General features: G+C 43.5%; 1 protein-coding gene and 2 pseudogenes across 4 annotated transcripts in view; all 3 read right to left on the bottom strand.

Moving 5' to 3' along the window:
- Positions 1-2,518, bottom strand: part of MAP3K20 (mitogen-activated protein kinase kinase kinase 20) — a 171,021-nt gene extending 168,503 nt beyond the window's left edge. The window contains exon 1 of one of the 4 annotated variants that reach the window (XM_049712254.1): positions 2,255-2,518. In XM_049712254.1, the coding sequence (XP_049568211.1) occupies positions 2,255-2,499 (245 nt within the window). In that variant the 5' untranslated portion in view covers positions 2,500-2,518. The other 3 variants (XM_049712255.1, XM_004267317.3, XM_004267319.4) reach the window with 3 other exon arrangements.
- A 9,645-nt stretch (positions 2,519-12,163) lies between these two features.
- On the bottom strand, positions 12,164-13,140 carry LOC101279205 (ferritin light chain-like; annotated as a pseudogene).
- A 2,599-nt stretch (positions 13,141-15,739) lies between these two features.
- On the bottom strand, positions 15,740-16,097 carry LOC101278960 (ferritin light chain-like; annotated as a pseudogene).
- Positions 16,098-25,322: the final 9,225 nt, after the last annotated feature.

The following is a 25,322-nucleotide window of genomic DNA, read 5'->3' as shown; positions in this document are numbered from 1 at the left end:
TGATTTTTATTTCCAGCATCTCTGGATACAGATATAAGGCTATCTTATTCCAAGAAGGCCTATATCACTACAAACATCCTTTTCTGGTTTTAAAAAAAAATCATTGATTCTCTCCTTTCTTTTTTCTGAATCCATCAATTTCTAAAATCAACTGACCACTTTTCTCTTTCACTCCACACTAATAGTTTCACTCCATGTCTGACCCCTTTTCATGAAACATCACTGTAATTTCTCCAGTGTTTTCTCTGATGACTAGATTATTCACTTCACGCCCCTGTTAACTCCTGTTTATAATTTTGTAGCCCTATCAGTTTCACTGCTCATTCCGGATAGGCACTCAGCCAATATACTGCCAATAACACTCACTCTTGTGCTAACTTAAAATACACAGCTTAGCCTGCCAATTTCCTTATTTGGCAAGAAGGTCCCTGAGTTCCCAAGATCTTTGACCATCCATTTTTAGATCCAAATCCTCAGTGCTTAATATTTGGATATTTCTCTCTTTCTCTTTGATTTGTCCTTATGTGTTCCCCAAAAGAATAAGAAAAAGAGATCAATCATCTATTTGCTTTCCTAGACAAGAAAAAAATGTCCTTGCCATTATGGTCATTTACTCTGGAATTATTACCACTAAAACTTTTGATATAAACAATATTTTCCAGTTTAAAAAAATTCCCATAATAATCTCAAAAAAGTTATAATAAAAATTAAATTCTGAAAGATTAAAATAAACAGTACACATTGCTCTAAAAGACCATGTTTCTTTATCTTAATTCTCTCTTTCCAAACAAACTAAATTCGCATTCATTTACAATCTCCCAAATCTCTCACTATTGTAGCAGGAACATAAAACAAAGGCTCCACAAATGACTAAAACTATAATTAAAATGCAGTCATCCCATATTTTTTGAAAATCAAAAAACGACATGAAATTTCATTGTGGAAATGGGCCTACTGCAAAGAAGACACTAACTTTCTTGGATTGCTTGTTTATTTTTTGTCTAAATGTGTCTGTAGGTTTGGTTCCACTGAATCCTAGCTGTTCACTTCAACGGAGGTCAGGAAAGCAAGAAGGCTCTCCTAAAACAGCTTTAAGGTTAAAATATGGATATACTTTAACAACCACCGTAGCTCAAAAATCATAGAATTAATTCTGTAAGTCCATTCTAATACACTATCATACATAAGAAGCTGTTTATTGTAATATCACTGGAATAGGACACTAAATGATGTTGCTTTCATTATTAAAGAAACTAACAAAAATAGTAATTAAGTTTCCCCATAAACACTGCTTATCCAAGACCCAGAGGCGCATCAGAAACATACATTTTCAACAATCTAACGATTGCCCCATTTTGTAGGAAATTCAATGTCCTCCGGCCAGTTTTGGATTAAAGTTTGTCTGCAAGCTGTCAGGAGCAAGCGAGGGGTGGCGGCCGCCTCAGCCTTCACCTCCGCCCTGGTGCAGGACCCCGAGCCCAGGAACCCGGGGACGCCACCCGGTCGGCAAAGCGGCCACCCCGACGCCCGCGGAAGGCACGAGCTCCACGCTGCCCGGGGCAGTGCAGGAGCCGCCGCTCTGGGCGGGAGGCGAGCTCCCGGGACGGCCGGCAGGAAAGCAGAAGTTAGTGGCCTCTCCTCGCACGCAAGCACCTCTGCCGGGAAGTGGCCTGCACCCTGCGCTGATTTGGGAGATTCGCGCCTCGTCTCTCGAGAGACGCCCGGGTCACCCCCGGCGAGGCCGGCGCTCCACGTCCGGGCAGGGGAGCGGCGGCCGGGAGGCGCCGCCCGCCGGGGCCGAGACCACCAGAGTCTCTCCGGCTGCGCCCCGCTCTTCCCGGCGCCAACTTCTGCCTGGGACCCGTGCGAACTTCCCGAGCCGCTTCCCGGCCGCGCAAGGGCGCGGGAACCGGGGACGCCAGCTCCGTGTCGGGCAGGGGTGCTCCGTGGAGGCCCTGACCCCGGCAGGGCCTGGGCCCGCGACGCCAGGACGAGTCGCGATCGCGGCGGGCCTGCTCCGCACCCTCACCCCCACAGCCTCTGGCCTGGCCCCTTACCTGGCTCCCGGGCCGGGCGCGAGCAGCAGCCGGGGGCGCCGAGGCCCCGCGCGCGGCGAGGGCAGGGGCGGCGGTCGGGGTTCGAGAGGACTGCGGCCGGGTCGGCTCCCACGCTTTCCGCCCGAGTCAGGAGTTGAACATTCCGCGTCTCCGCCCGCGCCAATGAGGAAGACAGTCACGGCAACAGCACCACCTACCTCTGAGCGCGGAACGGCCGGCCCTCCCTGTCCGCGGCCCACACGCCAGCCGGCCCGGCCGCAGCGCAGAAGCTCCAGACAGCTAGGCGGGGGCGGGCGCTCGGGCTCCCAGGCTGCACCCCGAGGGCACCTTGCGCCGCGCGCCCTGGGACCCTCCCAGGCCACCGCACCCCACAGACCGAACCCCATACCGCGGGGACGCGGACAGAGGGGGTATGCCTCTGCCTCCCTTTGTGCCTTCCCATCTTTTTAACAAGTTAACACCACGTATTCCCTCAACTCATCCTTATCAACAAACATTTACTATGAAAAAGGCGCTGGGATACAAAGACACGGGAGGCTCCTTCGTGCCGTACAGATGTTAATTATCTGCTTGGGAAGGGGACCGACCGACGTGTACAGATATTTCGGGGGAGGTAGGGCTGAAGGCTGCCTCAATGGAACCATCAGTAGATACCTACGGAATTTTGAGGAAGGGTCATGGTCTGCTGCCCTGGTTGATGACTTTAGCAAAGCAGAGTTCAGATGAGACTAGAATCCGCTCCAGGTGTGAGCAAAAGGTGGCAATCAGTATGGGGAGAGAAGTTATGGTCAGTGGGGAGGACGGTTCTGTGGAGGAAATGGGAGACGAGGTTCTAAAAGTATGGGAGGGGAAGGGTAAGCTGTGACAAAGTGAGAGAGTGGCATGGACATATAAACACTACCAAACGTAAAATAGATAGCTAGTGGGAAGCAGCCGCATAGCACAGGGAGATCAGCTCGGTGCTTTGTGACCACCTAGAGGGGTGGGATAGGGAGGGTGGGAGGGAGGGAGTCGCAAGAGGTAAGAGATATGGGAACGTATGTATATGTATAACTGATTCACTTCGTTATAAAGCAGAAACTAACACACCATTGTAAAGCAATTATACTCCAATAAAGATGTTAAAAAAAATAAAAATAAAAATAAAAAAGTATGGGAGGCATGATCCAGGGCTCACTGATTTCGAATCTTATCATCTATGGACACTGGGAACTGTGGAAAGTTAGAATCAAAGGGGTGAAGTAGGTGTCTGTGGTTTTTTGTTTGTTTGCGGTACGCGGGCCTCTCACTGTTGTGGCCTCTCCCATTGCGGAGCACAGGCTCCGGACGCGCAGGCTCAGCGGCCACGGCTCAGGGGCCCAGCCGCTCCACGGCATGTGGGATCTTCCCGGACCAGGGCACGAAGCCGTTTCGCCTGCATTGGCAGGCAGACTCTCAACCACTGCGCCACCAGGGAAGCCCTGTGGTTTTGTTTTTTAATGGTGATTTCGAGAGAGCAGTCCAGGGTGGTTGTAGAATGTGTTGCTAGGGTGAAACTGGGACGCAGCATATTGTCCAGCTGGTTATGCGAGTGTGAGGATGTGAGTTGGCATGTACAAAATAGAATTAGGAAAGAAGAAATGAACTTCAGAGACGTGTTTCAGGAAGAGACCACAGGAATTGGTGATTCACTAGATGTGGAAAAGAAGAAAGAGAGATGACGCCACGATTTCAGACCTGGGTGACTAGAAGAATGATGGTGTCATTGACAGAAACAGATACCGGTGGAGTAGGAGCTGGCTTCCTGTTGCGTTTGAGGTCATGGGAGGAAAAACAGGTAGGGATGCAGCTGTTGAAATATGAAAATGATTCAGAAAAGAGGTCAGGAGGGAAATATAAAATTTGGAAATCATTCATATGGTTAAAGATATGGAAGTGGAGAGATGAGTCAATAGAGGTTAAAAAACCCCACTTTCTGGTCTGTGATTCAGATTAATTATTTGAATTGTCCCTTTGATAAAGACTAGGAGCTTCAGCATTGATAGAGTCTATTTGGGGAACTGAGAAATTAGGATTGATGAAAACTGTCATGCTAAAAAAAAAAAATCCTGATGTGGGTAATCAAAGAATTCCAAAAGCCATCTAACCATTAAAGGGAAAACTAAGGCTCTTTAGCACAGACCTAGGGATAGGGTGACTCCAGTTATTTCACCTCAACTTCAAAGGCACTAGACTGTGATGGAAAGGACACTAGAATGGGAACAGAGAAGCCGGCTTCTGGTTTTAGGCCTGCCACTTATCAGCTGGGGTATTTTGCTAGACAGGCCTCGGTTTCCTCCTCTGCAAGATAAGAAGGCCCAATTAAATGTTAGCTGAAGGTTCCAGCTTTAAAACTATGAATAATACTACTTTAAAGTTGGAGCATATGTCATAATACGTTTAGCCACGATCCCCTTCCTCTCCATCCATTCTTTTCTTCATTTTATTTTTCTTCACATAAATTAGGCTAAGAACATAATAACCAGCAGGAACAGTGAATGCTAAAAAGTAGTCTCACAAATATGCTTAAATGATAACCTCGTAGGCACTCTCTTGTCTTCCCAATTAGGTTGCAAGCTCCTTGAGGTCATGTCTTATATGTTATTGTATCCGAAATAAATACACAGTAATTGTGTGATAAACTGATTTCTTCAAGTCTTATTTTTCTCTGGTCAACCTGCCTGTTTCCTTGTGACTATACTGATCTCTTTAGGCCCCAGACTTAATAAATATACTCTGGTGCTTATTCCCATGGTCGACTCTGCTTTGTCAGACTTTGAAATCTTTTTGAAAGCATATTGGTTAATTCTCACCAGGCAGAGTATAGGTATACAAACGTAAATAGCAGTAACAAAAGAGACCTAGTCAAACCTCTCTTATCAAGCTTTCCTATTCCTTTACTTCACATGTCTCCATGTGTGAAAGTACATAGATGTACTTTCAGCAGTAAGGTGACTTAGGAGTCCTTAGCACCCTCTTATATCCAAGAATACCCTCCAAAGTAAACATGCAATGTCAGTAAAAACAGTGTATTTGCTATGCAAATATAGCTTAAAGAAAAAGTCTCCTAGCCCCTTATTCAATCAGATTGCTGTCCCTAAGCTCCTCTAAAATAGAAATTCTGGAACTGCTATCAGTGGATCAGAGAAGTGCAGGCATAAATTCCATTAAGGATGGGAGGAAAGGCAACTTAAAAGGAAGCAAAGTATTCTTCCTGCTCTTTATAGCAATAAGAGCTGTGATGCTGGTACCCAGAAGCATTTTTTCTAGCCATCTCAGTTCTCTATCTTAGATTGTGAGTGATCTATGTCTGGATCATAACTAAGAATTAACCAGCTTTTATACAAAAGTTGATACTTTACCTACTGCACAACTCTGGATCCCTGGGAAATGAATGCATACAATCAAACATCTTTTAAGATAAGTAGCCATTACCTTAAACTGACAAATGAAGCCCAGGTCACTTTTCAAGCTTAGATTTCACATCTAATTTGAGGACTGAAGAATTCACAAGAGTATTTCGGGTACCAAATTTGCTTAGGTGTTCCAGGATATGAAAGGAGCAATAGGGTGAGAAGAGAAATTGGGGACTTTTGCAAAGTTTATTCAACAAGCATTTACTGAACGGCAGGCACTGTGCTGAGCTTTGCAATTATAGCAGTGACCCAGACGTGTTCCCCACTGTCACAGAGTTTTCAGAATGCAATAGAAAAGCCATTAAAGATACAAGAAGTGTGCTAAGTGGGCATATATGGGGACCTACAGCAGGACACCTTTTTGGAAAGCCATAAAAGACAAAGAAGCTTCCAAGACAAAGAAGCTCTAAGTCCATATGAGAAGAATAATGAGAATTTGCTGGACAGAAAGGTAGGAAAGCTATTCCAGGCAAAGGGAACAGCAAGTACAAAGGCCCAAGAGCATTTAACAAGTTCAAAGACTAAATCCCCTAGTAGCTAAGTAAAGACATTGCCAGGAGGGAATAATAATCCTCATAGTGGTAGTAATAGTAGTAGTGATAGCAGTACTAATAACAGTGTTGGCTAATATTTTCTGAGAACTCACGTGCCATGCGCCGAGCTAAGAGTTTTACAAGCTCACTCTACCCAATCTTCAAAGTAACCCGACAAGGCAGTTTAAATCATCATCCTACGCTGTAGAGCTGGAAGAAGTCTTGGAAATCTTAGGCAACTTGTCTTCCCTCAGGGAGCAAGACATAAACTTTAGGGCTCGCTCATTTCCACTAAGCAGTTCTCCAACTTTCTGGTCTCAGGGTTCCTTTATACTCTAAAAAATCCTTGAGATAAGATAAATAAGCCATGGGGGTGGCTTATTAATATACAGCATAAGGTATATGGTCAATAATATTGTAACAATTTTGTATGGGGACAGGTAGTTACTAGACTTATTATGGTGATCCTTTCATAATGTATGCACATGCCAAATCACTCTACCTGAAACTAACATAACGTTGCATGTCAACAACATTTCAAAATAAATAAAATTTTAAAATAAATAAATAAGTCCTTGAGAACATCAAATAGCTTTTGTTTATGTGAGTTATACCTGTCAATATTCATCATACAGGAAATTAAAATCTTTTAATTCATTTAAAAATAACAAAGGCACATATATTAACATAAATAACATATTTTAATGAAAAATAACTGTTGTCCAAAGTAAAAAAAGTTAGTGAACAGTGTTATTGTTTTATATTTTTGCAAATATATCAGGCCTAATAGAAGACAGCTGATTCTCATATCTGCTTCTGCATTTAATCTATTCCAGTATCATATTACATTTACCCTGTGGAAGATTCCACTGTACACTCATAAGAGAGGACAGTCAAAATAACATCTTAGTATTCTTATGAGAAGAGGTTTTTTTTTTTTTTTTTTGGTACTAGGGCCTCTCACTGTTGTGGCCTCTCTCGTTGCGGAGCACAGGCTCCGGATGCGCAGGCTCAGCGGCCATGGCTCACGGTCCCAGCCGCTCCGCGGCATCTGGGATCTTCCCGGACCGGGGCACAAACCCTGTCCCCTGCATCGGCAGGCGGACTCTCAACCACTGCGCCACCAGGGAAGCCCCAGAAGGGGATTTTAACTGATGACAGTATAACATAAATTGCTGTTAGGCTGAAAACAGTCTAGAAGCTATACCCCCAAAGTGTTGATGTCACTAAGGGTGCAGTGTTATCTTAAGAAGGGATGTTGTTGGGCTCTCTCTAGCCTGCCCTTGTTCAAAATTTCTACAACTTGGATGAAGACCTAAGTGGCATGCCTATCTAATTAGGGAATAACATGTATCTGGAAGGAATAGCTAACATATTACATAGAAGAATCATATCAAAACTTAAAAACTTATACTCACAAACCTTTATTGACACCTCACTGCCTACTGAAGTTCCAGATCCTTAGGGCATATTTAAAACCTTCCATTAGCTCACCCAAGTTTTCCTCCCCAACATTACCTCCCATCTTTGTGGGCTACATGCTGCCTCTCTCCCCCAGCACCTTTCACCTCCTTGGAATTTTCCTACATCAGTTCTAATTCTTATCATCACATCTGGCCACCAGGAATACTGTGCTCTTCCTCCATCACAGGTGTGGCAGTGGCAGATTCTATTCAAAGAGAACATTACTGAAATCTAAGGGAAACATAAAATGTTATGATAATAGTCCAGTTTCTGAAACTGAGATTTGTCTTAGATCCAATACAGATAAGCTTTCATCCCCAGATAACTGTATGTTAGACCCAGATGAGCTGATAAAACATTATAGATACATTACTTGGTTTCTTAGGGTCTCCAGAGCTTCCAGGAGACACATGATGCTGTTTTTCGGATAAACCAAATTCTCAGACCTAAACTTCCAGACATTCTAGGAAGACCAATAGTATCATCCCACATGACATTCAGAATAGCACCAATTAGGCATATGTGATTAGGAAGGAGAACTCTTCTATTTGCTGGTATCTGGAAAAGCTAGAATTATATTTCATAAGGTAAGTATTAGTCTCATTTAATAACTGCTCATAAGCAATCAAGTGCCAGCAACCACCTTCTATATAAAATTTTCAGGTACCTGTAGAGTTTTCATGGCCCCTCTTTACCATAAACACCATTAGATGATGCCAATACATAATCACGTGTCTTCACTAGCCATTTTTTTCTCTCCAAAATGCAATTTTTAAAAAACTGATATGCCTGGTCTCTGTTTTCTTCATTTCGCTTGCCTCCAAAAAGTCTACAACCAGGTGATATAGTTTTTCTGGTCTACCTAGAAAGGGGATAGAGGAAAGAGTGAAGGAATGACTACTTCCCAGCAGCTGGCTCAGGACCTCTCAAGAGTGGATTAACCAGTTTATTATAATCAGAAAATCCTGATCAAATTTCAAAGTCTCTTTTCCATCTACAATTCTTTTATATTATTGTTTTTCAAGTTGAAATTTTTCTAGCGAATATTTTTATAAGTTTTACTTGTTTTTTGTTTTTTGGGTATTTTTTGCCACCATTGGCTTTTCTCTAACTTTTTAATGTCCATTTGTATTAAGCCCCTGTCCTCATGGTTTGTAACACCTTCCAATTTACTATCATCTGCAAATTTCATTAACATGCTATTTACTCCCTCTTCCAGATCATTAATAAATGCTATTTTCTTATGTATTAAATTTTGCGGTCGAATAGATTTAATTTGCTGTTGTAATTTCAGTGCATGTTTTCTAAAGATACAATGCAGTTAAGAATGGTCTTAACACAGGCTTAAATCCATACCCGGTTTATAGTTATTTTACTATTATGCAATCCATTTGTGTTCTCTAATCAGCACTGTTGTGAGCTCCATTGAAGCAATAATCTATTGATTTTCTCTTCCTTCTTTTTCAATATAGTCATCATCTTGGCTTTAAATACACAGCAGTAGCAGAGTTAGAACTATTGTGTAGTTCTAACCCACCACTATTTATAAAAGGAAATTAAATCTTTTTTCTCAGTGGATATTCTTCCACTGATAAAAGGAATATTCTAACATTAAAAATTATTTTATAACCATAATATTTGATTTTCCTATGCATGGCATCAATGTTCTAAAAAGAAACAGATTCTAGATTTTTAAAGCAAGTAAATGTAATGAATATCACATTTATATATATTAAATAGATATTTTATATAAATAATATATAATATCTATATCTAGAGAGAGATATAGATACATTAGAAGTGTGTGTATGTATTTTCTTTTATAATAAATCAGCTCACTGACTCCCTGACTCCTAGAGACTCTGGGGTGACTTTGTTTTTTATAAAAGACTTAGACATGCCACCTTCAAATCAGAGAATGAGATTCATTAAGCCTTTGCTTCACTTTGTGTCACACATCATCCTACTTATTAGGGCCCTCAATAGTGGCAGTTTTCATTTTCAATGAGATGAGGCTTCCCACATGTCACTTAATGTTCACGTATTGAAATTTTTTTTTTTTAATTTATTTTTGGCTGCGTTGGGTGTTTGTTGCTGTCCGCGGGCTCTCTCTAGTTGTGGCGAGCGGGGTCTACTCTTCCTTGCAGTGCACGGGCTTCTCATTGCGGTGGCTTCTCTTGTTGCGGAGCTCGGGATCTAGGCATGCGGTCTTCAGTAGTTGTGGCCCGTGGGCTTAGTTGCTCTGCAGCATGTGGGATCTTCCCGAACCAGGGATTGAACCCATGTCCCCTGCATTGGCAGGCAGATTCTTAACCACTGCGCCACCAGGGAAGTCCCACGTATTGAAATTTTAAATAATTTTTCAGGAGGTTAGTCTTCATGTTTGTATACAATTCAATACATAATATTTCCAGGAAATATTTTCTCTTCCCTCACTCTCAACCTCTCTCTCTTTTTACCCCTCATAAAGTCAACTGAGTACAATCCCATGGTAATCTTTTCTTTTCCACATTGAGAAATTTAACCTCTAGATCTCAGTTTCCCCATCTGTGAATTTGTAACCGAGCAGGACCCTATGGGACCTTCCCGGGACAGACACTTCCCCCATATTCTCTGCTTTAGCTCCTCTCTAAAGTGCCTAGATAAAAATATGTGATGCACGTTTCCTGAGTTGTTTTACAGATCCTAAAACCACCACCAAATGGAAGAAATTAACTACTTGATAATCGTGAGCATGTAGCCCCCAGAACTGCTGGCACCTGAGGATTGATAAAAACCGCTGCGACACAGCCTATTACCTCACCATCAACCAATCAGAGTATTGTGGACGAGTTGGTTACACACCCTGTAACTCCCCTCCCTCACCTTGCCTCGAAAATGTGTCGACTGAAAACAAAATGCACAACATGAGAGTTGTGAGTTCAGATTTATTGGGGGCAAATTAAGGATTATAACCCAGGATACAGCATTGCAGATAGCTCTGAGAAACTGCTCCAAAGAGGCAGGGGGAAGGTCAGTATATGTGTGATTTTGGTGAAGGGGGAGTACGTGAAATTAAGCACATTTTTTGCAGAAGGTTGCTGCTTGTCATGAGGAGCAGACGTCATCATGAAGGATTTTAGCATTTTCCTAGATATGAGGAGATACAAGAATTGGGCTCATAAAATCTTCTCCTGAAAATATCTAATTATCTGAAGACCTGTTCTGCCAGTTTTTCCCAGAGCACAGAGTGCCTCATTCCTGATCTCTGTCCTGAATTCCTTTCAAGGAGTGTTGAAGGTCAGTAGCTGCAGCGGCTCATGATTTAATCCTTGTAGAGGTAGATGGCAAGTGCCAATTTGTAGCTGGCAAATGCCTTCCTGAAATCCATAGGGGAGTTTGGCTTTTTGGACACGAGCTGTCCTGAACTCCTTGCTTGGTGCCCTGCAATAAATGCTGCATTTTCCTTCACCACAACCCGGTGTCAGTAGATTGGCTTTACTATGCGCAGGTGAGGGGACGTGTTTGGTTCGGTAATAAGTTGTCCTCTCATAACTCGCCTCTTCATCTCGGAGTGTTGTCAAGTTCCAATGAGATGATTCATGCAAATGTGTTTTATAAGTGATATAAAAGCAAATAAATGGTATTATTTTTATTGAAACATAGTAAAGACAAATACAAATATTGTTTTCATTGAGAAATAAAAGCTGTTTTTCCAGAGATTTTCCATGTTGAACTTTCAGTAAATGTCCACTTTTCTGGAAAAAGACATACTATCCTTTTATAACTAGCTCTCAATACAATTCAGTACTAAATTTAAGATTTGAAGAGAAAAATATCTGCATTTTAGATAACTAAACAACTTGCAATTTTATATTCCAGGTTCAAAAATAGCTTCATAGTAGAGCTCTGAGTTTAAAAAGACATTAAAAAAAACAAGTAAAATCTGTTTTTCTATGGAAAACTCTTTTTTATTCTTTTTTCTTGCTTTTGAAGTCTGAAAGAGTTGAATTTTGGCTGAAAACATTAATTGATTTATTAATTTAATTTTCTATCCAGAGCAAAATTTTGGCGATTTTATGAGTTGATGATGATGATTATTTTTTTGGCTGCAAAAAGCTTTACTGTTCCCATTTGGCCCAAGGCTTGGGAGAGGGCCCCAGGGTGCTTACAAAGCTGCCTAGTGGCTGCAGAGACGGGCTTCAGGCAGAAGCTCTGACGCCAGAGGGGCTCCTCAGACGCCGCTGTGGGACAGGCTGGGACCTGGGACCCTTTACTGGAGTGCTTGCACCTGGACAAATGTCTCCTCCAGCAACAGAATACAAAGAAACTATAAGGGACTAAAAATAACTGCCTGCTTGCACAGTTGGGGCAAATTATGAACAGAGAGATACAAAAAGGCCAAAACCCAACTGACACTTCAGAGGTGTGGGGAGCAAAAGCAGGATACTAGGCATGATCCCTGCTCACAGCACCACCAGAGGGATGGGCAGACCACCTAAGCCGCCCCTCCAGCCCCACCCGCCGATCTACCCCTACCCTCACCCCATTTAAGGGACCAGTGCAACGCACCCTCGCCATTCCCAGGAACGAGCGAGGGCACCTGTTACTTGCTTTTGCTCCCTCATGCTGCAGCATGAGTCCCAATAAAGCCTTGCCTAAATTCCCCCTCTGGCCTCTTATCAATTTCTATTGATTAAAGAGTCCAAGAACCCAGGTTGGTAACAGCTGAGCTCCAGGAGGCCCTAGCCATGCCTGAGGGTGAGTGTTTGGAAGAGAACTCGCCCAGCCCAGCCTGGGGACCAACCAGCTTGCAGAGGTGAGTCACGTGGTCCTCATCTTCTTGGTGAGTTTCAGCTGCTCAGCCAGGTCGCGGCTCTCCGGAAAGTCACAGAGCGGGTCGTCTGGCGGGCAGCTTCCACAGAGTCCTGGGTTTTACCCCACTCATCTTGGGGTGGCTTCTGCACGTCCAGGAAGGGGGCCGGCCGGCTGGCTTTGCATTTTCAAGAGACGGCTGGGTCATACAGAGTGAAGTAAGTCAGAAAGAAAAAGACAAATACCGTATGCTAACACATATATATGGAATTTAAGAAAAAAATGTCATGAAGAACCTAGGGGTAAAGCAGGAATAAAGACGGAGACCTCTTAGAGAACGGACTTGAGGTTATGGGGAGGGGGAAGGGTGAGCTGTGACAGGGCGAGAGAGAGTCATGGGCATATACACACTAACAAAGGCAGTAAGGTAGATAGCTAGTGGGAAGCAGCCGCATGGCACAGGGATATTGGCTCGGTGCTTTGTGACAGCCTGGAGGGGTGGGATAGGGAGGGTGGGAGGGAGGGAGACGCAACAGGGAAGACATATGGGAACATATGTTTATGTATGACTGATTCACTTTGTTATAAAGCAGAAACTAACACACCATTGTAAAGCAATTATACCCCAATAAAGATGTTAAAAAAAAAAAAAAAAAAAAGAGACGGCTGGGCACCCTCGCGCTTCTCCTCGGCCAATTCATGGAAAAAGTGGCCCACGCTCTCCAGAGCCGCGTTGTCTCGGTGGAAATAGGAGCCCAGAGAGAGGTAGGTGTTGAAGGCCTGCAGTTGCAGGTTGCCCGGGCCGTGGACGGTGACCTCCACTTCGGTGGAATAATTGTGACGAATCTGGGAGCTCATGGTTGATTGGTGATAAGGCGCTAAGCTCAAAAAATGGTGTTGGCTGGTCCCGGTGGCCGAGGATAGGTCAGTAGTTGGTTCTGAAGGCTGCGACTGGAAAAAGGTTGGAGCTTGGTCGGAGGCTAGAGCAAAGGGCGTCCCTGGGCCTGTTCTGTCCAAATACTGTTGAAGCAAGAGACAGATATGCGGACCACCAAGCTCACTGCCTCAGACTTTAATCAATATAAAAAATTATTACTGAGATACTGTCTTTTTTATTCACGTTCAGTTTCCAAAAATCTAGTATGTATTTTAAACTTTAGCAAGTCTCAATTTGAACTAGTCATATCTCAAATACTTGACAGCCTCATGTGGCTAGTGGCTACTATGTTGGACAGTGCTTGCAGGTCTAGGAGTTTGGCTGACCAAATCTTTGGAAGGTAGCAGAAAGTTGCTTTAAATATATCTTCTGATTTATTTCCCCTTATCTTCCTTTTTTTTTTTTTTTCCTTGCGGTACGCAGGCCTCTCACTGCTGTGGCCTCTCCCGTTGCAGAGCACAGCCTCCGGACGCGCAGGCTCAGTGGTCATGGCTCACGGGCCCAGCCGCTCCGCGGCATGTGGGATCTTCCCGGACCGGGGCATGAACCCGCGTCTCCTGCATCAGCAGGCGGACTCTCAACCACTGCGCTACCAGGGAAGCCCCTCTTCCTTTTTTAAACTAAAAAAAAAAAAAAATGAAGCAGGAACAAAATTTAGGTAACTGAAAAATCCTCCTAGAGAATGGTTAACTAAGTACTTACTGCTTTCACATACTACTTCATATTGAATATTTCTACCTCATGAGTAACAATTTATGTGTGAAAAAAAGAGGGTTTTAAAATGTCTACTCTGGGGCTTCCCTGGTGGCGTAGTGGTTGAGAGTCCGCCTGCCGATGCAGGGGACACGGGTTCGTGCCCCGGTCCGGGAAGATCCCACATGCCGCGGAGCGGCTGGGCCCGTGAGCCATGGCCGCTGAGCCTGCGCGTCCGGAGCCTGTGCTCTGCAACGGGAGAGGCCACAACAGTGAGAGGCCGGCGTGCCGCAATAAAAAAAAAAAAAAACTACTCTGTTATTCCAGTTGGACGCTGGAGCTATTTCTGTTTATGGAATCTACGTAATTGTGCTGAATGCTAAACATCAGTGCTAACATTCTCTCCAAGTGGTAAATACTTTCCTTTATTGGGTCTTTAATGATGAAATAAACAGGAAAGAAAAAAATGTAAATGGATTTCACTATTCTATGCAGGTGAAAGCCATGTTTTTCAATGTATTCTTTCCACAATAAAAAGTATTTGATCTGAGGGCCTCTATAATCCCAGGATGCACAATCGTTCTCTGTTGTATGACAACTTCCTGCCATGAATAATTATTTTCCAAAAGCGTATCAGGTCAGAGATGAAGCAGAGAGTGGGGGAAAGAGTCCATGGTGACCTCAGGCAGATTTTTTTACTAGTAGGAATCAGTCGGCTAGTTATTACCACCTGGCGCTGCTAATGAGTCTAGTTGGGAGAACAAAGCTGCTAAGCGTTCCACAGCAGGCTGTGCTGTGGTCCAGGTCTGGGGAGTCCTTTGGGGTCTGGTGAGCATGTGAAGATACATTTTAAGGTGTTTTGATTATTACAGAAATCGAACTCTTCTTCAGTTTTAAAAGAAACTTGTTGGGAATTCCCTGGAGGTCTAGTGATTAGGACTCGGTGCTTTCACTGCAGAGGGCAGGGGTTCTATCCCTGGTTGGAGAACTAAGATCCTACAAGCCGCACAGTGCAACCAAAATTCGTTTTAATAATACAATTTTATTGAACTTATATCTAAAATATTTTCAGCCTTTTCTTTTGGCTGCAAAAAGCTTTACTGTTCCCATTTGGCCCAAGGCTTGGGAGAGGGCCCCAGGGTGCTTACAAAGCTGCCTAGTGGCTGCAGAGACGGGGCTTCAGGCAGAAGCTCTGACGCCAGAGGGGCTCCTCAGATGCCGCTGTGGGACAGGCTGGGACCTGGGACCCTTTACTGGAGTGCTTGCACCTGGACAAATGTCTCCTCCAACAGAATACAAAGAAACGATAAGGGACTAAAAATAACTGCCTGCTTGCACAGTTGGGGCAAATTGTGAACAAAGAGATACAAAAAGGCCAAAACCCAACTGACACTTCAGAGGTGTGGGGAGCAAAAGCAAGATACTAGGCATGATCCCTGCTCACAGCACCACCAGAGGGATGGGCAGACCACCTAAGCCGCCCCTCCAGCCCCACCCGCCGATCTACCCCTACCCTCACCCCATTTAAGGGACCAGTGCAACGCACCCTCGCCATTCCCAGGAACGAGCGAGGGCACCTGTTACTTGCTTTTGCTCCCTCATGCTGCAGCATGAGTCCCAATAAAGCCTTGCCTAAATTCCCCCTCTGGCCTCTTATCAATTTCTATTGATTAAAGAGTCCAAGAACCCAGGTTGGTAACAGCTGGGCTCCAGAAGGCCCTAGCCATGCCTGAGGGTGAGTGTTTGGGAGAGAACTCGCCCAGCCCAGCCTGGGGACCAATCAGCTTGCAGAGGTGAGTCACGTGGTCCTCATCTTCTTGGTGAGTTTCAGCTGCTCAGCCAGGTCGCGGCTCTCCGGAAAGTCACAGAGCGGGTCGTCTGGCGGGCAGCTTCCACAGAGTCCTGGGTTTTACCCCACTCATCTTGGGGTGGCTTCTGCACGTCCAGGAAGAGGGCACAGCCGCCCCGCTGGCTTTGCATTTTCAAGGCTGGGCTGGGCACCCTCGCGCTTCTCCTCGGCCAATTCGTGGAAAAAGTGGCCCACGCTCTCCAGAGCCACGTCGTCTCGGTGGAAATAGGAGCCCAGAGAGAGGTAGGTGTTGAAGGCCTGCAGATGCAGGTTGCCCGGGCCGTGGACGGTGACCTCCACCTCGGTGGAATAATTGTGACGAATCTGGGAGCTCATGGTTGATTGGTAATAAGGCGCTAAGCTCAAAAAATGGTGTTGGCTGGTCCCGGTGGCCGAGGATAGGTCAGTGGTTGGTTCTGAAGGCTGCGACTGGAAAAAGGTTGTAGAGTGGTCAGAGGTGTCAGTGAAAATAATCCGTAAACAATCAATAATAAGAATAGAAATGTTTTATTTGAGCCTAACTGAGGTCTAGCCCGGAATCCCACTTGCCAGATTACTCTGAGAAACTACTCCAGAGAAGGAGGGTTTTCAGCGCAGGTTTATATCTTGTCAGAACAAAGAACACTGAACAAGTCAGGATTACATTTCTTTAAGATTCCCAAAAAAAGAACAGGGAATTCCCTGGCGGTCCAGTGGTTAGGACTTCACGCTCTCACTGCCAGGGGCCCAGGTTCAGTCCCTGGTCAGGGAACTAATATCCTGCAAGCCGCCCACTGCGGCCAAAACAAAACCAAAAAACAAAACATATCAGCATGTACACAGTGAGTCAGTGTGGTCTTGACACCTGGGAAGGCAGTCTTACATTCAAAGGAGTACCAGCATTGACATCCCAGGAAGAGGGGCATTTAACCTTTAACATGGATATTATTTACTTCTGGTCAATGTGCCCTTTCCTTTAATAAGTTTTTTTTAACATCTTTATTGGAGTATAATTGCTTTACGATGGTGTGTTAGTTTCTGCTGTGTAACAAAGTGAATCAGCTATGAATCAGCTATACATATACATATATCCCCATATCCCTTCCCTTTTGGGTCTCCCTCCCTCCCACCGTCCCTATCCCACCCCTCTAGGTGGTCACATAGCACAGAGCTGATCTCCCTGTGCTATGCGGCTGCTTCCCACTAGCTGTCTATCTTACGTTTGGTAGTGTATATATGTCCATGCCACTCTCTCATTTTGTCCCAGCTTACTCTTCCTCCTCCCCGTGTCCTCAAGTCCATTGTCTATGTCTGTGTCTTTATTCCTGTCCTGCCCCTAGGTTCTTCAGAACCTTTTTTTTTTTTTTAAGCTTCCATATATATGTCTTAGCATAAGGTATTTGTTTTTCTGACTTACTTCACTCTGTATGACAGACTCTAGGTCCATCCACCTCACTACAAATAACTCAATTTCATTTCTTTTTATGGCTGAGTAATATTCCATTGTATATATGTGCCACATCTTCTTTATCCATTCATCTGTTAATGGACACTTAGGTTGCTTCCATGCCCTGGCTATTATAAATAGTGCTGCAATGAACATTGTGGTACATGGCTCTTTTTGAATTATGGTTTTTCTCAGGGTATATGCCCAGTAGTGGGATTGCTGGGTCGTATGGTAGTTCTATTTTTTAGTTTTTAAAGGAACCTCCATACCGTTCTCTATAGTGGCTGTATCAATTTACATTCCCACCAACAGTGCAAGAAGGTTCCCTTTTCTCCACACCCTCTCCAGCATTTGTTGTTTGTAGATTTTCTGATGATGCCAATTCTAACTGGTGTGAGGTGATACCTCATGGTAGTTTTGATTTGCATTTCTCTAATAGTTAGTGATGTTGAGCAGCTTTTCATGTGCTTATTGGCCATCTATATGTTTTCTTTGGAGAAATGTCTATTTAGGTTTTCTGCCCATTTTTGGATTGGATTGTTTGTTTTTTTAATATTGAGCTGCATGAGCTGTTTATATATTTTGGAGATTAATCCTTTGTTGATTTGTTTGCAAATTTTTCTCCCATTCTGAGGGTTATCTTTTCATCTTATCATTTCCTTTGCTGTGCAAAAGCTTTTAAGTTTCATTAGGTCCCATTTGTTTATTTTTGTTTTTATTTCCATTTCTCTAGGAGCTGGGTCAAAAAGGATCTTGCAAAAAAAAAAAAAAGGATCTTGCTGTGATTTAAGTCATGGAGTGTTCTGCCTCTGTTATCCTCTAAGAGTATAATAGTGTGTGGCCTTACATTTAGGTCTTTAATCCATTTTGAGTTTATTTTTGTGTATGGTGTTAGGGAGTATTCTAATTTCATTCTTTTACATGTGGCTGTCCAGTTTTCCCACACCACTTATTGAAGAGGCTGTCTTTTCTTCATTGTATATTCTTGCCTCCTTTATCAAAAATAAGGTGACCATATGTACGTGGGTTTATCTCTGGGCTTTCTATCCTGTTCCATTGATCTATCTTTCTGTTTTTATGTGCCAGTACCATACTGTCTTGATTACAGTAGCTTTGTAGTATAGTCTGAAGTCTGGGAGCCTGATTCCTCTAGTTCCGATTTTCTTTCTCAGGATTGCTTTGGCTATTCGGGGTCATTTGTGTTTCCATACAAATTGTGAACTTTTTTGTTCTAGTTGTGTGAAAAATTCCATTCGTAATTTGATAGGGATTGCATTGAATCTGGAGATTGCTTTGGGTAGTATAGTCATTTTCACAATGTTGATTCTTCCAATCCAAGAACATGGTATATCTCTCCATCTATTTGTATCATCTTTAATTTCTTTCATCAGTGTCTTATATTTTCTGCATACAGGGTTTTTTTTTTGTCTCCTTAGTTAGGTTTATTCCTTGGTATTTTATTCTTTTTTGTTGCAGTGGTAAATGGGAGTGTTTCTTTAATTTCTCATTACATGTATATAGGAATGCAAGAGATTTCTGTACAGTAATTTTGTATCCTGCTACTCTACCAGATTCATTGATTAGCTCTAGTAGTTTTCTGGTAGCATCTTTAGGATTCTTTACATATGTATCATGTCATCTGCAAACAGTGACAATTTTCTTCTTCTTTTCCGATTTGGATTCCTTTTATTTCTTTTTTCTCCTCTGATTGCTGTGGCTAAAACTTCCAAAACTATGTTGAATAATAGTGGTGAGAGTGGGCAACCTTGTCTTGTTCCTGCTCTTAGTGGAAATGGTTTCCATTGAGGATGATGTTGGCTGTGGGTTTGTCATATATGGCCTTTATTATGTTGAGGTTAAGTTCTCTCTGTGCCTACTTTCTGGAGGGTTTTTATCATAAATTGATGTTGAATTTTGTCAAAAGGTTTTTCTGCATCTATTGCGATCATCATATGGTTTTTCTCCTTCAGTTTGTTAATATGGTTTATCACATTGATTGATTTGCATATAATGCAGAATCTTTGCATTCCTGGGATAAACCCCACTTGATCATGGTGTATGATCCTTTTAATGTGCTGTTGGATTCTGTTTGCTAGTATTTTGTTGAGGATTTTTGCATCTGTGTTCATCTGTGATATTGGCCTGTAGTTTTCTTTTATGGCATCTTTGTCTGGTTTTGGTATCAGGGTGTTAGTGGCCTCATAGAATGAGTTTGGGAGTGTTCCTCCCTCTGCTATATTTTGGAAGAGTTTGAGTAGGATAGGTGCTAGCTCTTCTCTTAATGTTTGATAGAATTCGCCTAAGAAGCCATCTGGTCCTGGGCTTTTGTTTGTTCAAGAATTTTAATCACAGTTTCAATTTCAGTGCTTGTGATTGGTCTGATTGTATTTTCTGTTTCTTCCTGGTTCAATCTCGGAAGGTTGTGCTTTTATAAAAATGTGTCCATTTCTTCCAGGTTGTCCATTTTATTGGCATATAGTTGCTTGTAGTAATCTCTCATGATCTTTTGTATTTCTGCAGTGTCAGTTGTTACTTCTCCTTTTTCATTTCTAATTCTATGGATTTGAGTCTTCTCCCTTTTTTTCTTGATGAGTCTGGCTAATGGTTTATCAATTTTGTTTATCCTGTCAAAAACCAGCTTTTAGCTTTATTGATCTTTGTTATCATTTCCTTCATTTCTTTTTCTTTTATTTCTGATCTGATCTTTATGATTTCTTTCCTTCTGCTAACTGGGGGTTTTTTGCTCTCCTTTTTCTAATTGCTTTAGGTGTAAGTTTAGGTTGTTTAATAGAGGTATTTCTTGTTTCTTGAGGTAGGATTATATTGCTATAAACTTCCCTTTAGAACTACTTCTGCATCCCATATGTTTTGTGTTGTCGTGCGTTCATTGTCATTTGTTTCTGGGTATTTTTTGATTTCCTCTTTGATTTCTTCAGTGATCTCTTGGTTATTTAGTAACGTACTGTTTGGGCTCCATGTGTTTATATTTTTTACAGATATTGTCCTGTAATTGATATCTAGTCTCATAGCATTGTGGTCAGAAAAGATACTTGATATGATTTCAGTTTTCTTAAATTTACCGAGGGTTGATTTGTGACCCAAGATATGATCTTTCCTGGAGAATGTTCTGTCAGCACTTGAGAAGAAAATGTATTTTGCCATTTTCGTGAGGAATGTCGTATAAATATCGATTAAGTCTCTTTGGTCTATTGTGCCATTTAAAGCTTGAGTTTCCTTATTTATTTTCATTTGGATGATCTGTCCATTGGTGAATGTGGGGTGTTAAAGTCCCCTACTATGAATGTGTTTCTGTCGATTTCCCCTTTTATGGCTGTTCGTATTTTCCATATGTATTGAGGTGCTCCTGTGTTGGGTGCATAAATATTTACAATTGTTATATCTTCTTCTTGGATCGATCCCTTGATCATTATGTAGTGTCCTTCCTTGTCTCTTATAATAGTCTTTATTTTAAAGTCTATCTTGTCTGAAATGACTATTGCTGCTCCAGCTTTCTTTTGATTCCTATTTGTATGGAATATCTTTTTCCATCCCCTCACTTTCAGTCTGTATGTGTCCCTGAGTCTGAAGTGGGTCTCTTGTAGACAGCATATATACAGTCTTGTTTCTGTATCCATTTAGCTGGTCTGTGTCTTTTGGTTGGAGCATTTAATCCATTTACATTTAAAGTAATTATAGATATGTATGTTCCTGTTACCATTTTCTTAATTGTTTTGGGTTTGTTCTTGTAGGTCTTTTTCTTCTCCTGTGTTTCCCACTTAGAGAAGTTCCTTTAGTGTTTGTTGTAAAGCTGGTTTTGTGGTGCTAAATTCTCTTAGCTTTTGCTTGTCTGTAAAGATTTTGATTTCTTGTCAGATCTGAATGAGATCCTTGCTGGGTAGAGTAATCTTGGTTGTAGGTTTTTCCCTTTTATCACAAAAATGTCCTGCCACTCCCATCTGGCCTGCAGAATTTCTGCTGAAAAATAAGCTGATAACCTTATGGGGATTCCCTTGTCTGTTATTTGTTGATTTTCCCTTGCAGCTTTTAATATTTTTTGTTTGTATTTAATTTTTGTTAGTTTGATTAATATGTGTCTCGTTGTGTTTCTCCTTGGGTTTATCCTGTATGGGACTCTCTGAGCTTTCTGGACTTGATTGTCTGTTTCCTTTCCTATGTTAGGGATGTTTTCGACTGCAGTCTCTACAAATAATTTTTCAGGCCCTTTCCCTTTCTCTTCTTCTGGGCCACCTATAATTCGAATGTTGGTGCATTTTATGTTGTCCCAGAGGTCTCTGAGACTGTCGTAATTTCTTTCCATTCTTTTTTCTTTATTCTGCTCCTCGGCAGTTATTTCCACCATTCTGTCTTCCACCTCACTTCTCCGTTCTTCTGCCTCAGTTATTCTGCTGTTGATTCCTTCTAGTGTATTTTTCATTTCAGTTATTGTGTTGTTCATCACTGATTGTTTGTTCTTTAGTTCTTCTAGGTCCTTGTTAAACATTTCTTGTATCTTCTTGACCCATGCCTCCATTCTGTTTCCAGGATCTTGGATCATCATTACTATCATTACTCTGAGTTCTTTTTCAGATAGATTGCTTATTTCCTCTTCATTGATTTGGTCTTGTTAGATTGTACCTTGCTCCTTCTTCTGCAGCATATTTCTCTGTCGTCTCATTTTGTCTAACCTATTGTGTTTGTGGTCTCCTTTCCACTGGCTGCAGGGTCGTAATTCCTCTTGTTTCTGTTGTCTGCCCCATGGTGAGTGAGCTTCGTCCAGGGGCTTGTGTAGGGTCCCTGGTGAGAGGGACTGATGCCTGAGCCCTGGTGGGTGGAGCTGAGTCTTTTCCCTCTGAAGGGCAGGGCCGCATCAGGTGGTTTTTTTGGGGTGTCTGTTAGATTAGTACGACTTTAGGCAGCCTGTCTGCTGATGTGTGGGACTGTGTTCCTGTCTTGCTGGTTGTTTGGCATGAGGTCTCCAGCACTGGAGCCTGCAGGCAGTTGTGTGGGGCCGGGTCTTGGTGTTGATGTGGATACCCCTGAAACTGTGCATGCCAATTAATATTCCCTGTGCCTAGGAATTCTCTGGCTGTCCAGTGTCCTGGACTTAGTCCTTCCCCCCAGGAGCCCAGGCCTGACCCCTAGCCAGGGAACCAAGAGCACACAAGCTGTGCAGTATGGCCAGAGGAAAAAGAAAAGAAAAGAAGACAAACAAAACCCAAGACAAATAGCAAAAACAACAGCAAACAAATAGCAGCCACCACAACACACACACACAGAAAGAAAAAAAGAAAGAGAAAACAAAAACGAGAACAAACAAAAGAATTAAAAAATGAGAACAATGAGGACTAAACTAACAAAAACAAAAATTGAAAAATAAAAGAAAAACAGAAAGTAGACAACAAAAAAGCAAACATAAAATATATCCGTAAAAACAATCAAAAAAATAAAATAATAAAAAACAAAACAACAAAAAAGTAAAATAAAAATAGAAAAAAATATTTAAAAATAAAAAAAATTAAAAATAAAAGATAGGGCTTCCCTGGTGGCGCAGTGGTTGAGAGTTCGCCTGCCGTTGCAGGGGACACGGGTTCGTGCCCCGGTCTGGGAAGATCCCACATGCCGCGGAGCGGCTGGGCCCGTGAGCCATGGCCGCTGAGCCTGCGCGTCCGGAGCCTGTGCTCCGCAACATGAGAGGCCACAACAGTGAGAGGACCGCGTTACCACACACACACAAAAAGGTAAAAAATAATAAAAGCAACACCACCAGTGACTGAACAAAACGGAACAAAAAAAGAATAATAGTAATAAGATTATTTTCCTGGGGCCTCTTCTGTCAGTGTCCTTGCTCCCGCAGTGAGCCAGAGCCCATCTCTGCCTCCGCAGAAGGCCTTCCAATACTTCTAGGTACGTGTCTGGATCTGCTGTGGCCACTGTAGGGCCAGCTCAGACTCTGACTGGCCCAACTCCCACGTGTACTTGCCCCCAAAGTCCATTGCTGTGAAGGCTAGGCCAGTCTCAATTGTGGGAACAGTCGTTGTCTATTAAGGTATTCCACAGATGCAGGATTTACCAAACTGATCCTGTGGATTTAATCTGTGGCTTGTGCAACTGCCTAGAGAGATTTCCTTTCCTCTTCCTTAGTCACACTGCCCCTGAGGCTCCGCTTTCATTTTGACCCCACCTCTGTGTGTGGGCCACCCTCAGGCATCTGTTCCTTGCCCAGGTGAGAGGGAGTGAAAGCAGTGGCTGCTTGGGGCACACTTACTCACTCAAGCCGGGGAGCGGCACTGCAGCCACAGTTGGGGTGTGTGTGAGTTGCCTGTAGCGGCAGAACCAGCAGGCAGTTGCAACAGACTGTGGTGTGCTCCCTCTGGCTGGAGCCCCTCCCAGTGCCTGTGGAGGCAGGAGCTGGCATGTGGGGGCAGTGGCAGCCCTGCCCTCCCCCTGCACACCTCTCAACACTGGTGCCTCGATTTTCAGGCAGACCATGCTTCTTCTAGGGGCACTCCCGGCCGTGCATCCCCGCGTTCCTGTCCCCTCTGCTGTATCCGCGCAGCCAACAGCACTCCTCTCCCTGGATCCATTCGCCAAACACCACACTCTAGTACTCAGCCCCCACAGCATTGGCAGACTATGTCCCAGGCAGGGGCACCCAGGGCTGATTCCCAAGGAGGCTTTGGGATGGGCGGCACTCAGGCCCCTGGAGCCCATGGGTGGAGACCCTGGCCTGAGGGGTGGATGGGCCCACTCAGATGGGAGCCCCTCCCAGTGCTGGTGGCTGGGGAAAGGGGTTGTAATGGCGAGTCTGCCACTTGCACATCACTCACCAATGACACCTTGCTTCTATGGTGCCCCAGGCTTTTTCTGCAGACTTCATGGGGCTCCTTACTCCTGTCCCTTCAGGCTGTCTTTTCACAGCCAGCAGCTCTCCCTTCCCTGTGTCCGTGCTCCAAATCCCATTTTCCAGCACCTGGCCCCCTTTGCAACAGGAGACTTGTGACTCAGGCTGGAATGCGCAGTGCTGTGTTGTAGACTATGCATGCAGTTCTTACTTTGTCCTGCCTTCCACAGACCATCCACTGCATTCTCCTTTGATCCCCCAAAGTTCTTTTTCTGTCCCAGCTGATTTCCCCACCGTGAGGAAGTTTTTCTGTATGTGGGGACTTCCCTTTACCTGCAGCTTATCGCCAGGGTTGCTGGTCCCTTTTTTGATTCCTCTTTTCTTTTCTTCTGTCTCTCATCCTACCTGGTTGTGAGGGGATTTTTCTTGTCCTTTTACGTGTCCAAAGTCTTCTGCTAATGTTCAGCAGGTGCTCTATGAGAACTGTTCCATTTGTAGATGTATTCTTTTTTTTTAAACATTAAAAAAAATTCTATTAACTTTTCTTTTTTTAATAGTTGTTTTATTTATTTGGTTGCGCCGGGTCTTTGTTGTGGCAGGTGTGCTCCTTAGTCGTGGCAGCCACGCTTCTTAGTTGCAATGCACCAGCTCCTTAGTTGTGGCTCACCGGGTCCTTAGTTGTTGCATGCAAACTCTTAGTTGCGGCATACATGTGGGATCTAATTCCCTGACCAGGGATTGAACCCGGGCCCCCTGCATTGGAAGCATGTAGTCTTGACCACTGTGCCACCAGGGAAGTCCTTGTAGATGTATTCTTGATGAACTTGTGAGAATTGACGGATTCTGTGTCCTCCTATTCCGCCATCTTGACTCCTCCTGCCTATATTGGTGAACTTGAAGTAAGCAGATTGCTCTTCATAATTGGGTGGGCCTCATTCCATTAGTTGAAGATCTGAATAGAACAGAGGCTGGCCTCCTCAAGGAAGAGGGATTTCCCCAGCACACTGATTTGGAGTTTATCTGCACTGTCAGCTCTCCTGTGTCTCCAACCTGCTGGCCCACACTGCAGATTCCATATTGTGTGAGCCAATTCCTCATAATAGCTCTCCTACATGTATACGCATTCTATTGGTGCTGTTTCTTGGGAGACACCTGTCTAATACACATGGTAACTGATACATTTGCTGATGTAGTTTATCTTTCCACTGAACCACCTCTTTCTTCATCCTTCTAAAACTGCTACATCTTGGCTAGTACAGAACCTGTCTCCCCCCAGAGCTGCTGAGTCTTCTTA

The sequence above is a fragment of the Orcinus orca genome, chromosome 7, assembly GCF_937001465.1.
Source record: "Orcinus orca chromosome 7, mOrcOrc1.1, whole genome shotgun sequence".
Classification (NCBI taxonomy): Eukaryota; Metazoa; Chordata; class Mammalia; order Artiodactyla; family Delphinidae; genus Orcinus; species Orcinus orca.
The sequence above is the reverse complement of the archived record's forward strand: the minus strand, read 5'-3'. Positions and strand labels throughout refer to the sequence as shown.